The 15,567-nt window shown below is 40.1% G+C and overlaps 1 protein-coding gene across 13 annotated transcripts in view; it reads right to left on the bottom strand.

The window, feature by feature from the left end:
* MYO3A (myosin IIIA) overlaps window positions 1-15,567 on the bottom strand; it is a 214,361-nt gene that overhangs the window by 178,791 nt on the left and 20,003 nt on the right. For all 13 annotated transcript variants that reach the window (XR_015549326.1, XM_087420695.1, XM_087420692.1 and 10 more), the window contains 2 exons: window positions 13,069-13,173; window positions 12,398-12,497 (listed from right to left, as the gene is read on the bottom strand). Coding sequence is in view for 12 of the 13 variants with exons in the window: in XM_087420692.1 (XP_087276818.1) it covers window positions 12,398-12,497; window positions 13,069-13,173 (205 nt within the window). In the remaining variant the exon portion in view is untranslated. The remainder of the gene's footprint in view (window positions 1-12,397; window positions 12,498-13,068; window positions 13,174-15,567) is intronic.

A 15,567-nucleotide genomic window follows, 5' to 3' on the forward strand; every position in this document is an offset into this window, starting at 1 on the left:
TAAATTACTTTAAAAGGCAACTGGAATCCAAATTACGAGTTAAGGAGCCCTAGGAATTAAAGAAGATTAGGAAAATCATCCTGTCCAGAGAGGAACTGATGGAATAAGTCGCCAAGGTAAACAGTTACATAAGCATCTCAAGGGAGCAGATGCTAAACGGTGGAAAATTCCAGGCAGAAAGTTGGGATAGTGAAGGATACTGAAAGGAATAGGAGGCCAAAAAGAGATCAGGGCTGAAGAGAAAACAGGCTAAAAGGGAGGGCAAGAATTCATTAAAAGCCAAAGCACAGGGCATTAAGGAGGCTCATGTTAACGATTCTTCAGTCCTTTGCTTTCATTACACTGCTGGGGAATTTTCACGCTATTTCAGGCCCCTCCAACAGGGCTTCTTCCTGGGCTGTTTGATGGCTGCACAGCAACCCCACTCCCTATTGCATAAGTCCTGTTTCCAGGGAGAAAAACACGCAGGCTTCACACTTGTGGTCAGGAGGTCTCTTAGGGTCTTAGGGAGTCAGAAAAAATATCAAATGTGAGCTTTCTAATGTGGTTCAAACAGACCAGACGACTTCCGCAACTTGATTTATCATATAGCAAACCTGACATTTCACAGCAAAGGCAAGAGCATGGGTTTGTTGTTGCTGTTGTTAAAAACAAAAACTGCAGGAATGAGACCTGAAATTACAAAAATTTTCAACACAAAGGGGCCATAAAATTTATTATGCCATCTAACGTCTTCATTTTGTTGATGAAGTTAAGTGTGATGGTTAATTCTATGTGTCAACTTGGCTGGGCCACAGTGCCCAGATATTCAGTCAAATATTATTCTGGATGTTTCTGTGAAAGTGTTTTTTGGATGAGATTAACATTTAAATCAGTGGACTTTGAGTAAAGCACATTACCCTCCATAATGTGGGCGGGCCTCATCCAATCAGTGACAGGCCTTAAGAGAACTGACCTCCACTGGGCAAGAAAGAATTCTTCCAGCAGACTGCCTTTGGACTCAAACTGCAACTCTTCCCTGGGTCTTCAGCCTGCCAGCCCACTCCATCAGATTTTGGACTTGCCAAGCCTCCACAATCACAGGAGGCAATTTCCTAAAATAAATGTCTCTCTCTATCTATATACACACATCTTGTTGGTTCTGTTTCTCTGGAAAACCCCAACTAATACAGATTTTGGTACCAACAGTGGACCCAGAGGAACAGAATCTTAAAGACGAGTTTTCTGAATTGATTCTAGGGTCTCTAGAATTGGCTCTCTAATCTGATTAGATTTAAAGACACTAATGGCTCTATTCCCAGTAGTAGAGAGAGCACTGATAGTTCATGGCATGATATGGCAATAGAGACACACAAAATATCATCAGTGGATACTTGTAATCAAACACTTACAAGAGGCACAGTTCAGAGTGACCACTCATACAATATCTTTGAACATTTTTGTCAAACTAAAGAGCACAATGAGATTGGTTGGTTTCTTCTAATGTCGCTGGACAAAGTGAGGAAAGAAAAGGATGAGCTCAGAGATTCAAATTCCCAGTTCAAGTATTGCATAAATGACCCGAAAGCTTCTATGTCTGTCCTGAAAGAGACCCTTCTCTCCTATAGCCACAGAGCTGAGATTGCTGAAAACCAAACCCAGAACCTCATCCTGCAAGTGATCAAAATTATAACGCAAATTGAATTCCCAACCTCACAAGGTGTCTACTGTTAAAAGTGAGGGCATTGACTGGGAAGGAATGGGATCCTGAAAATCGGAATGTGGATGTATGGAAAGATCCTGTTGAAGCTGGGGACTTTCAACGCTTAAATGTCGATGAGTCGTCATTTTTGCCAGTAGACGTGCCTCTCTATCCCCATCTGAGAAGATTAACCTTGCATTGCCTAAGGAAACTGTAAGGGCCTCCTCTGATGTAGTTGCTTACACTGCTAATTCTCCTCAGGACCCACCCCAACCACCTCCCCTTTGCTTCTAAACCTATACTAGTCTCAAGTCTCAGCAGGATCCTAAAGGTGAGGTACAAAGGCACAAAGAACTACTTGATTTTTCTAATGTATGCAGACCATAATTCAGAGGATATGTGTGGGAATGGATATTAAGGGTGTGGGATAATGGTGAAAGGAACATATACTTGGATCAAGCTGAAGTTACTGAACAGGGTCCACCAAGCAGAGACTTTGCATTTAATATTGCAGCTTGGGAGCTAGAAAGGGCTCTACTAGCTTGGATGGTTGGCTCAGACATGGACGAAAAAGTGGCCCCCAGTAAATGAACCTGAAATGCCAGAACTACATTACTTTACTCTAGAGGAAGGGATTCAAAGGCTTAGGAAGACTGAAGTGTTAGAGTCATTTAAGACCTACTCACTGAACAGGGTCCAAAGGACACACTTTTCAACACAACTGTTGAGAAATAAACTTTTTTTTTTTTTTTGAGAAATAAACTTTTGAGGGGAGCCCCAGCATCCTTGAAGAGCTCTGTTATCACTCTTCTCTGTAGGCTAGGACTTACAATGGGAACTGCTGCCACTGAACTGGGAAACCTAAATGCAATGGGAGTAACTGGATCAGAGCGGCAGGGGCCAAGTGGCGGCCCCCAACTGCCAAAGGCAAGGTGGACATGGTTACCATAACGGGAAGCAGAGTCAAAGCAGTAGTCAGAAGAGTCTGACTTGCAGAGACCTCTGGTGTTGCCTAGTTGATCTTGGTGTTCCTAGACGTCAAACAGATGGGAAGCCTACTAAATTCTTACTTGATCTGGATAAGCAAAATAGTCCTAAGTGAACAAAAGTCTAACTTGAATCATAAAAGCACAGTCATAGCCCCTCAATTCCAAGACTTGAGCTAGTTTATAGATCCAGAACCCCTTGAATGAAGAGGAGGTTAGCTCCTTAAGGAAGGACCCCAGTACACTGCCAAAAACGTATACTGCTAATCTTTCTCCCAGCCTTCCCCAAAGGGACCTATGGTCTATTACCAGGGTGATTGTGGACTGGGTAAAAGGAAATAATTAGACTTTTCTCCGATTATTGCACACTAACTCTGAATTGACACTAATTCCAAGAGACCAAATGTCATTGCGTCCCACCACTCAGAGGAGGGGCTTACACTGGTCAGGTAATCCAGGGAGTTTTAGTTCAGGTCTGTCTCACAGTGGGCCTAGGCTTTTGTTTTCTCATTGTTAATTTAGGTGATTGGAATAAATCGATGATTCTTCATTAGTTTGAGGTCAGAAACTACTTATTGAATCTCATGGAAGCTTTATACTTTCTCATCAGGAAATTCATATTCACACAACGCTTTGCATATAAGGGATATAAAAAATCTTCTGACATTCCTGTATTTAATATACCAAATGATATTCAAGGTTATCTCCAGCTTTAACATTCAATGAGTCTATAAGATGACACAAGGTAGCTGATTCTACACAACTAGCACTCCTATCAATACTAATGTGATTTCCCTTGAAAATCTGTCCCCTCTCCAGTCCAGCTGGCACTACACCTTTTCCCTTCTTTAATACTCAGCCTATATCTTATCATGGAGACCGTGTAGAGCTTTCTCTAAAGACATCAAGATCACACTGCTCACTGCACTTTCCTTTGCTTTGGACGTATGAACTATGCACCCAGAGCTGTCTGCACCTTTTGATTCTGTACGACTTTGTACTTGTGTGTATATGTACAGTACTGGACCTCAGCTACAGAGAGCTGAGTATGTATGACACTCCTCATTCATGGCACACTATTATCAGTGATCTATTATCTTATTTTTTCATTCCCTTTTTCCCCATTCACCTCTTCCATTGTCCTGTCTCCTGCCCCACCATAAAAACCTTCTATTCACTTGAACCTCTTCAAGAATTAAAATTTAAAGCTATAGACTAAGATTATTTAGTTCTAGTCCAAAACGCTTATTTTACAATAAGAAAAACAGAGTGTAAAGAGGTAATTCTTGAAAAATATAAGGAAAGTCCTCTTTGGTTCACCTAAAGTTAGGTGAAAAGGCACACTTGGTAGCTTTTATTAAAATCTCTAATCTCTACAGCTGCATTGCTGTAATTAGTTTGTTTTTGTGTTAGGGAAATCCCTAGATACAAAGTTTTCTTTTATCTTTGCTAAATAAAAACTTTCAAAACAATGAAATCCATTCAACTTCATAATATAATTTTTTGGAATACTTTAACTACGTAATTTAATTTCAACACTTCAAAAGTAAAATTTGGAACATCTTATCTCAGAATATACGGCAGGGCACATCAATAAGAAAAAAATATTCTCTAGAAAATATATTTTCCCCTCCCTCACCATAACCTTCTTTAAAAAAATCTTTTCTTTACCTACAGTGACTCGCAGACTAGGAAGGCCCAGGCAGCCTTGCTTGTAGCACATCAGCCCATTTCCCAGCCATGGCTGATTGGACCAAAACGGAGATCTGATCCAGTCTGTCCAACTGAGCTCCTTCTCTCACTCCAAATTCCTTCTGATTTTGTACTAAATCCTTTGTGCTAAAAGCCTGGGTCAAGTAGCTGTCGGCACTGGACTCATAAAGTCATGTAGACCGGGAAGATTGAGGCTGCTGTTTTTGAGTAGACTTGCTGGGCAACGTGACAATTGCAGAGGCTGGTCTGTAAACACTCAAAGAGAAACACAGAGGAGAGACTTTGCTTCTCCAGTGAGAGAGCAAGAGGCAGCAAGCAGTCATCGTTCTTGCCTTCTACTCTCCTGTCTTAGTTCTAGTCTCCTTAGCCCTATTCTTCTTATCTATGGGATTGCCTTTGGTATCTTACTCTTTTCTGGAGCTAGTTTGGGTTTACTGTCCTTCTAACTAAAAGATCCTTGACGAAGATATACAATATTATCTATAGCGTTGAACAGCTTAATTCAACTTTGGAACACTTGAGCCTGTAAGTTTAGCTGGAACCACAAAGCTCCAGAAGAAAGAGTCCATTTATTCATGGTTTTTCCTTATATAATGAAAGAATTATAAATGTCTTTCCATTCAAGTAATGTAAAGGTCACCGCCGCAAAGTACAAAAATATATTCTAGCTGAATAAAATATTAATTTTTTGTGTAGGCATGAATATTCTACAGCTCTGCCAACTTTTAAAAATGGTTCTTCCCCCTAGCTTTTTTTTTCCAATGTATTATTTCATTCTATAAAGCACTAGCTCTCAAATTTTCAAGATTCATAACATTCAACTACCAAATATACATACTTGGGAGATACAGATATATCATCTTTTGACACATATATAAATGTTTTTAGACTTCTGTGCTAAGTCTCTAACTCTACTCCATAATCAGAAAAAGATTTTTTGACATAATTTCAACCTTAAAGAAAAGGTGTCAAGAGAAGTACAAATGACCTTTTTTTCCTGAACCATGTGAGAGTAAGTGGGCTACATGATGCCCCTTCACCTTCGAATACTTTAGTGTGCAATTGCTACAAACAGGGACATTCCCCTGCGTACCCACAATACTCCTAATAAAATCAGGAAAATTAACACTGATACATTTCTACCATCTAATCTTTAGATTCCATTCAAATTTCATCAATTGTCCCAAATAGGTCCTTACAACAAAAGGATCGAATCCAGGATCATGTGGTGCATTTAGTTGTCACATCTCTTTAGTCTCCTTCAGTCTGGAGGAGTTCCTTAATCTTTCCTTGAATTTCATGACCTTGACATTTTTTAAGATTTCAGGCCAGTTTTATTGCAGAATGTTCCCAAATTTGGATCTGTCAAGATATTCCCCCATGATTATATTTTCGGCAGGAATATCATGGAAGTGACACTGAGGTCTTTTCATCGCATCCTATCAGGCGGTACATGATTGTAATTTGTCCCATTACTAGTTGTGTTCACTTTGATCTCTTGATTAAATTTGTGTCTGCCAGGCTTCTCCCCTATGAGGTTTCTCTTTTTCTTTTGTAATTAAGTATTTTGTGGAGAGGTATTTTGAGACCATGTAAATATCCTATTTTTAATCAAAACTTAATCCACTAGTTTTAGCATCCATTGAAGCTTTTGGTTGAATTAATTATTTCTATGATGGTTGCCAAATGAAATTTTTTAAATTTCATCCTTCTTTCTATATTTATTAGATGGCATTCTTCTGTAAGGAAAAGCTTTTGCTTCTTTCCATTCATTTATTTACGTATGTAAGTATGCAAGTATGGATTAATGGATTTCTATTTTATTCTATAGATTACCATCATTATTATAATTAGTTTTATGCTCAAATTGTCCCAGATTTGGTCAGTGAGAATTGCTTCAATTTGGCTTCTGTGTTCTTTTGAAATGTCTCCATCATTCTTTGAGCATTTCTTTACTTTTTGGCACAATAAGTTCCGGGCTCATCTTGCATAGCCCTAAAATCAGCCTTTCCCCAAGAATCCTTGCTTCCTTTCAGTTGAGAATTATGTTTAAAAACTAAGAGCTAGGCACTTGATGTGATTGCTCTTGCGGCATCAATGCTTACAAGCCCACTTGTGGAAACAGCTGGGTAACATGTACACACACACACACACACACACACCACATACACATTACGTTATATTTATTTTTATATCTGTCTCTATATAAACCATGAGCTCACATTGATACCTCCAATTCTAACCCAACATCATTGGGTTCAGTTTTCTCGCTTTCCATATTTGTAATTCTTTTCTCTAACAGTAAGAAACCTGGCTCCCACTGTCCTCAGTATATTTCCTATGGTATTAAGTCCCCTTTATGTAACCAATCTCTTCTCTCCATCTTGACTCCTACACAGATGCCCTCCTTACCTTTCTCAGGTCCTGGCAACCCATCTGGGGTCACTACCATCCTCCTAGACAGATGCCTTCCTTGTCCCACTCAGGGACTCAACATCCCATGCTAAGCCACCACCACCACCACTGTCGCAGCATGGACACCTCCCTCACCTCCTCAGGCTCCAAACCACGTGCTGAGCTGCACCCCCCACTCTCATGCTTGCTTGGCCCCACCTAACGGCTTTTGTTCTAAATTATTCAAGAAGAAAGAAAAGAACAAAGGGAACTTCCTAGTTTTTAAGTTCAGGTGTAATTGCCTCACTTGATGCTAAAAACTGGGTTATTAATAAATAAATCACAACTTCTCTTTGACCTACATTACTCATCGGGCATTTGATCTAAAACTGGGCATGTGGGTAATAGAGATTTAAAGCCATAAAATATTCTGTCATAAGAACGATGTCTAAATAAATCACAAAAAGTACATTCTGTACTTTTGTATTGAAATGTTAACTATCCTATTAGAAATCAAGTTCCCCAGAGAGAAATCCATAGAAATGAGAACTGAGAACTGCCCTTTAAATTTAGTCTCTCTTTCATTTTGTATTCCAGACAAGAACTGCTTTTTCAAACATTACTTGACTTGCCTAAAGGGGTTTATCTCCTGGGAGGTCACAGTATTTATTGATTGATCGTATACCAGTGACAGCTAATGTATTTCATTAATAATGTTTACAAGCTCACTTGTCTTTTTACTCCCTGAGGTGTCTGGTGGTTTTTTATAAAAGCATATCCCACTTAACAAAAAAACAAAAGATTTTCTTAAAGGCTGTACTGCTACTATTAGCAAACTAAATTTTACTTTTAGTGTAAGTAAGTAACTTGCTAATTAAAGTAATACTGAATTCACTCTAGCAAAGGGCTATTTTTTTTTTTTTTTTTGAAACAGAAAGAGGCACCTGTTTTGGGAACTCAGATTTTCATATTCAGCAACTATTTACTATTTATCGAGTACCTACTATGTGTACAACACTGGAGTTAGAGGCTAAGTGAGAGTATCATTTCATGGTAATGGTAACAGCTCAGAATTTTAATTATAAAGTGTCAGTAATTATACTTAGTAGTTGACCTGTATCATCCCATTTACTCGTCACAGTAATCAACCACAAGAGGCAGGCAGAGACTGTTCTTTTTCACACTTGAAGATGAGCAGATCGATTTCCTCTAGAGAGTTTAAGTGACCTTCTCACTGTCACACAATTGTATGGAAAATCCTGCCTCTCATTCCTTCATTCATTCTAGAGTATTTACTGAGCACTTTCAATGTGCCAGTCCCATGCTTGGGTTCTAGGGACAAAGTGATAGACCAGACAGAAACCCTGTCATCATGATGCTTATAGTTTAGCAGGGAAGGTGGTCAAATTAAACATAGGATTACAATCCAGTGCGACACCAGGGTGGCTAAACGAAGTATAGGGTGTCGGGGAGGCACCCAGCCAGGCAAACAGAAGTTAGCTGGGGCAGGGGTGGGGGCGGTTTCTATGCACGGAAAGCATCATGTTTGTAACTGGTCACAGAATTTAATGACACTATACTTAGCTATACAGAGAAACTGTATTTCTTCAATTTGCCTATAACCATTATGGCCTCTGCCCATCCCCCTACCCATTGGCTGGAGGGAAGTAAAGCCTAGTCAGATCCAATAAACCTGTAAGTCCCTTTAGATAGAGTTCTGTCTCTCTTGGATAAAAGTGCTCGCTCCATCTCTCAGATGGTGTCCCTTCTCTTCCTTCTCTCCTGAAGATGGAACTGTCCATACAGCGTGAGGGATGGCTTATAAGACTTTGTGGCAGGGAGCAGAGAGGGTCCTCGGGTGTGGTGGGTTTCTAGTCTCCAGTCTCTGGGGCCATGTGCTTTCGTCTGCCCGGCTGCTAGGTGCCCCACTGGCCTCCCATGCTAGCGTCTGCATCTGGTGAGCTTGTGGTCTGTTCTCCTCACGCAGGCAGGACTTCCTATAGTTCCTCCTGGCAGAGGAAGTCTCAGGTTGGCTCCAGCTGGAGCTGAGAACACTCTGAGGTCTGCCTGTGACTCCTATTCAGACCTGGCCCAGGTCATCTGCCCTGTGCCTCACTGCCCCTCCTAAGCAACCCCCTCTAGAAACTCCCCAGCCAGATTCTCAGTTACTTTTGGGTTTCTGGAAACTAAGGGTAAGGGTGTGGGGAAACTGAACTTGAGTACTTCCTGTACCTCATCACTCTACCCCTCCAGTAACAAGATGTGGCTCACCCCAGTCTGGCCTGCGGTGGACTCTGCAGGGGCCTCCTCTGGATGTGGAATGACAGTGGCGGGAAGTGTGAGGGTAAGGGCTCCTTTCTGCCCTCATCTTCATCTTCACTTTTTTAAAGCTCATCTCGCTCTCTTGCCTCCTTCTCTGTGTCTTCTTTCCACAATTAGCCTAGAATTGGAAAGGATTTCCCTCTTCTTTCTGTTCTCTCTAACATGAAACCTGGTGGTGTATCCCTGGAAATTCTCTCTCCATATGCTGAAGAGAAGATAAAACAATTTAGACAGACTTTTCTTAACAGATAGCCTGGGTCTTGCTACAGATTCCTATTTTGCAATGTTAAAAACTGAATATTACCTCAGTCATTTTCTTGCATTCCTTCTGGAACAAATCTTAATCTCCCCCCAGACAGAGAGATGTCTCAGGCAGACTGGGGTGAAGATCATGTTCTTGGATAGGCAAAAGAGAAAAGCATGTGAATGAATTTCGAAGTACTTCCTCAATCACATTGTAAGAGCCCTGACAAGAGCAAGTGTGGCCCACTTAAGGAACTGAGAGAGGGTGACCTGGCTAGTAGGTAATAGGAAGAGAGGGTACCTGATGAGCACCAAGGGGGATTACAAGGGTATCAATCATTAATGCTCACTCTGTGCCAGCACAAAGGATCATAAGGCAAAGCCCTCCTCAAGGTCTACAGGAAGCCACTGAACAGAAACTGAGCAAGAGAGTGGCAGGACCAGATGTGCTTTCTGACAGGGTCCCTCTGGCTGCAGTGTGGAGAATGAACTGGGAGGAAGGGAATGGGACTAGATACTGGGAGTGCAGTAACATGTAACTGCAGGCCCAGGTCAGAGATGGTGACTGGAACTAAGGAGGAGCGATAAAGGAGTCTGGGACATTTAATAGAGAGACAGAGCTCTGTGACGAGTTGTAGATGTGGGAGGTAAAGACAGGGGAAGACTCAAGGATGAGCCAAGATTTCTGGCTTAAGCAATAAGATAGACACTGGTGACTGTCTGAGACAAGAAACTCGATATGAAGCAGATTTCTGGGGATGGATGAGGTGGTGGAGTTCCATTTTGGACATTTTGAGGACTGGCAGCCATCCAAGTACAGATCTTCAGTATCTAATAACGAGCTTACCATATATCTTATGAAGTGAGAAATTCAAATAAAATGTATTCTAAACCCTTTCTCCCAGCTGTAGCCTTCTCTGAAAATTTGATTTAAACATAAAACAAGGACACTGACTTTCAGTTTGGTTCTGTAGTTTGTGGTTTATCACATCTTATTCCTTTTGCCCTTGAGAAGTTTCACTATGCATGTACCTCCATCCTCAGGTTTTAATTCATATGAAAACCTACAAATCATTTTAGGTGAACTGAATCCATGTCCTCTTACCCTGGAGAATAGAAATATAAGCATTATCTTATATGCAAATAACAGCATTTTAATATCAGATGCTAGGAACACATTTAATAGGCAACTGGCCCTCTTTTCTAATTATGGCTGAAAGGAAAGTCTGTAAGTCAATTAATCTAAAATCAAAGCTCTCATTTTGTCAGCTTTCTAACTTATGACTACCTTATAAAGATATCATATAAAAGATCCTTTATTATCTAGGTATATGTTTATATTCTAGATTACTTTGGAGGGTATCCCAGGAAGTTGCATTTCTCAAAGCTACTGGTTTACCGAGTTTTTCTTTCATGACTGAAGATGTTTACTTACGCTGGTTTGAACAATTTTCAATCTAGGCTATATTTATTGTAGCCGTTTTTTTAGAGCAAGGGACTTAGGAGATCTCCAGTTAAATATCAAGTTTTCCATGTGGGTCTGTTAGACTAGAGCCAAAATTATTTTCTGAGGAGAGTCATGGCCCTTCCTATGGAACAGTGATGAGTGTTTTGTTGTTGTTGTTTTAAATTTCAGGCACAAGTTCTTATTAATATCCTAACCCAGCCAGATTGTTCAGACACATAGCTCTGAACTCCACTAGCAACAAAGACTAGCTGCATCCCAATTATTCAGGAATTCACGGTCAAACTCACTGTTGCTCAGTTGTTCTTTCAAAAGCTCAGCTTAGGAAAAAAAGGCAGATGTATAGGTGTTTGAAGGATACGCTATTCATCCATCCTCTCTAGATGCTCTGAAATTCATTCCTAGGTTAAGTCCCATTACTAGAGAGCTACATACTTAAATATTAAAACCATGAACTTCTAAAGTTAATCAATTAATTTCCCTAAGTTTCAGTTTCCAAAATGCAAAATGAAGGAAGATTTGTTCACTCAACTATCACTCACTGAAGTACTATATCCAAAGCATTAGGTCTACAAAATAGAATAAGACATAGTCCCACCTCTCAAAGACCCTGTCTATCTACCTTTCTAACTATCTTTACCTATCTCTAAAGACCAAATAGATAATTGTAATTCTATGTGATAAACACAAAAATGGAGAAACATGCAGGGTACAGAAGCATAAGGAGGGACACCTTACCCAGCCAGACTGCAGGGGAAGGGAAGGGGAAGAATGACTGAAGGACATTGAGACATCTCAGAATAATGTCACCCACTCTCACAGGACTAGTGTATTGGTCGGGATCAAATGAGAGGAGGTGCAGGAGAACACTGTCAAAACTCGTAAATAACTGCCTGGACAAAGGGTAGAGGTATCAGCTATTGTGCCCTTGGCTATGACACAGGAACTCCAAATTGGCTTAGTAAATATGGAAATTTATTCTCTCACATGACAAAAGGTCTGCTCCAAAATTGGTTGATTTAGTGGCTCGATTATGTCATCAAGGACCCTCATTCTTCCAATCTCTCAGCTCTGCCTTTCTCAGGGTTGGTTTTCCCCCCGGGGTGGAATGCCTCAGGACAGACCAGGGCGGCTGCAGCAGGTTCAGGCATCACAATAAGACACAGAGGGTCCCGAGGAAGAAAGAGACCATCTTTCCCTGTGCCTCCTTCTTAGGAGGGAAGAAATTTCCCAGAGACCTTTGAAGATCTCCCCCCATGTCTCAAAATCCCAGATTTGGGCACAGGCCCATTTGTGAAGCTATCAGTAGAGTAGGGGTCGTGGGATTACCATTATGGCTTAATCATTTGGGTGCCAACTATTTCAGAGAATTAACCACACGTACTGCTACAGTGGTGTAATAGGCACAAGCTAGAAGTCTCTCTTTTTTCTGGGAATCTCTCATTTGGCAAATATTGAAAAATCTCTGCACTTTGTTACCTTAATGAGGTTTTTTCTCTACTTTCAATGCCTAGAAAGCAAGGCTGATATGATCAAATCATATCATACTACTCATTTTGCAGCCCAAACTCACGCATTTCAAACAAAACTTACCAAAATCTACAAGTTTAACTCCACCTTCGGTGGTCAACAGGATGTTATTTCCTTTTACATCCCGGTGGATAGTTTTGTTGTTATGCAAATGTTGAAGTCCCTGGAAGTGGGAATATATAATGACTGACAGAAAGCATCAACCAAAAAACCGTTTTTCAGATGGATGCATTTGTGCAAAATCAACAGGAAACGTGAAAATTAACATTCAAACATTCTTAAATGTTTCACATTGAGTTGGTCAAATCAAAGTACATCATTTCCACTTTGAACTATATAAAAATTCACAAAACCAGAGCATACTCTTTAGCTCTTATCAAATATTTTATTAAAAATATATTGATCTCCATTGAAGAAAACATTCTATACACTGACTTTAAATAATAGCAAATAAAAACCTAACTATTAGTTAAAAATACACATTATCTACCTTCATCAGAATCACAATCTCAGAAATATACTTAGGAGATGATAACTCAGAGTTCTGTTGACACAAGGAGGATAGATTTCTAATGGAAAAAAGGAATTAGTTATGCTAAACATTTCAGATTTTGCATACATTCTTGCATCAATAAATACTAATGTAGTGATATTTTTCTAAAAATAGGATCTGCAGTTTTTATTTAACTCGAACTGCCTCATAATTAATGCACAAACAATTTAAACTGCCTTACCATTAGCGCTTCACGTAAAATATAGGCAATTACGGGCTCGCTCATTCTTTTGCCCTTCTTCAGAAATCCTTTCACAAGATCAGTCACTGATCCTCCATTGCACAGCTATAAAAGAAAATTTCAAGACAGATATGAAAATGGATATGACATTTTAAGTACTTGCTATAAAAGGTTTCCTCAAAATATTTTTTTAAATTGTTCCAATTTTTTTTTTTTTTTTTTTTTGGTGAGGAAGATCAGCCCTGAGCTAACATCTGTTGCCAATCCTCCTCTTTTTGCTAAGGAAGATTGGCCCTGGGCTAACATCTGTGACCATCTTCCTCTGTTTTATGTGGGACGCCTGCCACAGCATGGCTTGATAAGCCCAGGATCTGAACCTCCGAACCTGGGCCACTGAAGTGGAGCACGAGAACTTAACCACTAAACCACTGGGCCGGTCCCCTGAAATTGTTCCAATTTTTTGTTTCAAATGATTACTCCCATCACCTTTATGGTTTCATAAATGAAATGAACATACAAACTTGTATTAGTGTACAATTAAGTATTGGAACACAGTTTTCATAAGAGTTAATTTTTAGAAGAGAATTTAGAGGAGCACTGGGCTTGATTTTTAAATTCAAAGATAAGAATTACGATTGTATAAATTCGTCTCAAATTTTAGGATCTAGGGCTTAAAAGCATTCTTAATTTCTGATAGTTTAATAGTGCAATAGATTCTATAACCTCAATATATGGCTACATACCGTTTTATATGTGCATTAATTTAAAAACATACCTCCTTTCTGGCAAAATTTCAGAGAGCACTGAAGTAAAAATTACAAATAACATTTTGGAAAACGTTTTAAACATCATGTTTCCTAGGCTCTTTAGCCTCCTCCCACCCCACTCCCCAAAAGTAGGGGAATCTAAATGGAAAAACAAGAGGGAGGAACACGGTAGGGGAATTCTCACATCCAGGTTCTCCAAAATTAGGTAACACGAAATCCCACAGAAGGCTTTCAAAGGAGCCGCATATTTGCAGAACAGAGAAATATTGCTACCAGCAATGGAATAGGAGATATTCATATTCATAGGGGAGATAACAATGTAAATGGTCCCCATGAAGCTTTGACCTCATGAGTACATGATCTCCTAATCTCTGATCCTTTGGCCTTTGCTTTCAGCCCTCTCCTCCCAGGGTTCTTGTCTGTGGTCTCCCTGCCCCTTATCCTGACCTATTGGGCCTCCTCTCCCACCCACCTTCAGTACCTGCCAGAGCCTGGGAACTACGGGCCATAATTTCTCTGACTCTACTGACCTAAATGGAGGCAGAGAAAGGAGGTAAGAGGAAGTATATTCCTAGAATCCTAATCTGAAATATTGAACACATTTTCTCCCAAACTTTGTTCTAACAAGGTTATTAGATTTTGTTGGATGCCTGAACACTTCTGATACATTATGGATGAGATAACAATAGCTAAGATGTGTTAAGCACACACTTTGTGCCCGGCCCATTTCTGATCCATTTACATGTATCATCTCTATACTCACCACTCTCTGAAGTAGGTATTATTATCATCTCCATATTAAAGGTTGGGAAAGTGAGGCACAAAATGATAAAGTAACTTGGAAAAGATCACACAGTAGTGACAGAGCTAAGATAGGAACTCGGATAGTCTGACTGTAGAGGCGAGTCTCCACATTTAACCACGATGCAACATAAAATATACAACACCAAGAGTGAACCCTATGGACTTGGGTGATGATGAAGTGTCAATGTAGGTTCATCAATTGTAACAAATGTACCACTCTAGTGGGAGATGTCGATAATGGGGGAGACTATGTAAGTGTCGGGGCAGAGAGCATACAGGAACTCTCTGTACCTCCCTCTCAATTTTTCTGTGAATCTAAAACTACTCTAAAAAAATACAGTCTTTTGGGCCGGCCCCGTGGCATAGCAGTTAGGTGCACGTGCTCCGCTGCTGGCGGCCTGGGTTCGGATCCCAGGTGCACACCGAGGAACCAGTTGTCAGGCCATACTGTGGCCGTGTCCCATATAAAGTGGAGGAAGATAGGCACAGATGTTAGCCCAGAGCCAGTATTCCTCAGCAAAAAGAGGAGGATTGGCATGGATGTTAGCTCAGGGCTGATCTTCCTCACCAAAAAAAAAAAAAAAAAAAAAATACAGTCTTTAAAAAGCCCATAAAACGTACAATACAATGAACTCTAACGTACTATAGACTTTAGTTAACAATAATGTATCATTATTGGCTCATCAACTGTAACAAATGTACCATACTAAATGCAAAATGTTGATAATAGGGAAAACTAGGGGGAAGGTGATTTATGGAAACTCTCTGTATTTTCTGCTCAATGTTTCTGAAAACCTAAAACTGTTCAAAATATAAAATCTATTAAATAAAAAAAAATCTAGGGGTCAGTCCGGTGGCACAGTGGTTAAGTTCGCAGGCTCCACTTCCATGGCCCGGGGTTTGCCGATTGGGATCCATCGGCAAACCT

The sequence above is a fragment of the Ceratotherium simum genome, chromosome 32 (assembly GCF_057802395.1).
Source record: "Ceratotherium simum simum isolate JZ-2026a chromosome 32, ASM5780239v1, whole genome shotgun sequence".
In the NCBI taxonomy this organism is placed as follows: Eukaryota; Metazoa; Chordata; class Mammalia; order Perissodactyla; family Rhinocerotidae; genus Ceratotherium; species Ceratotherium simum.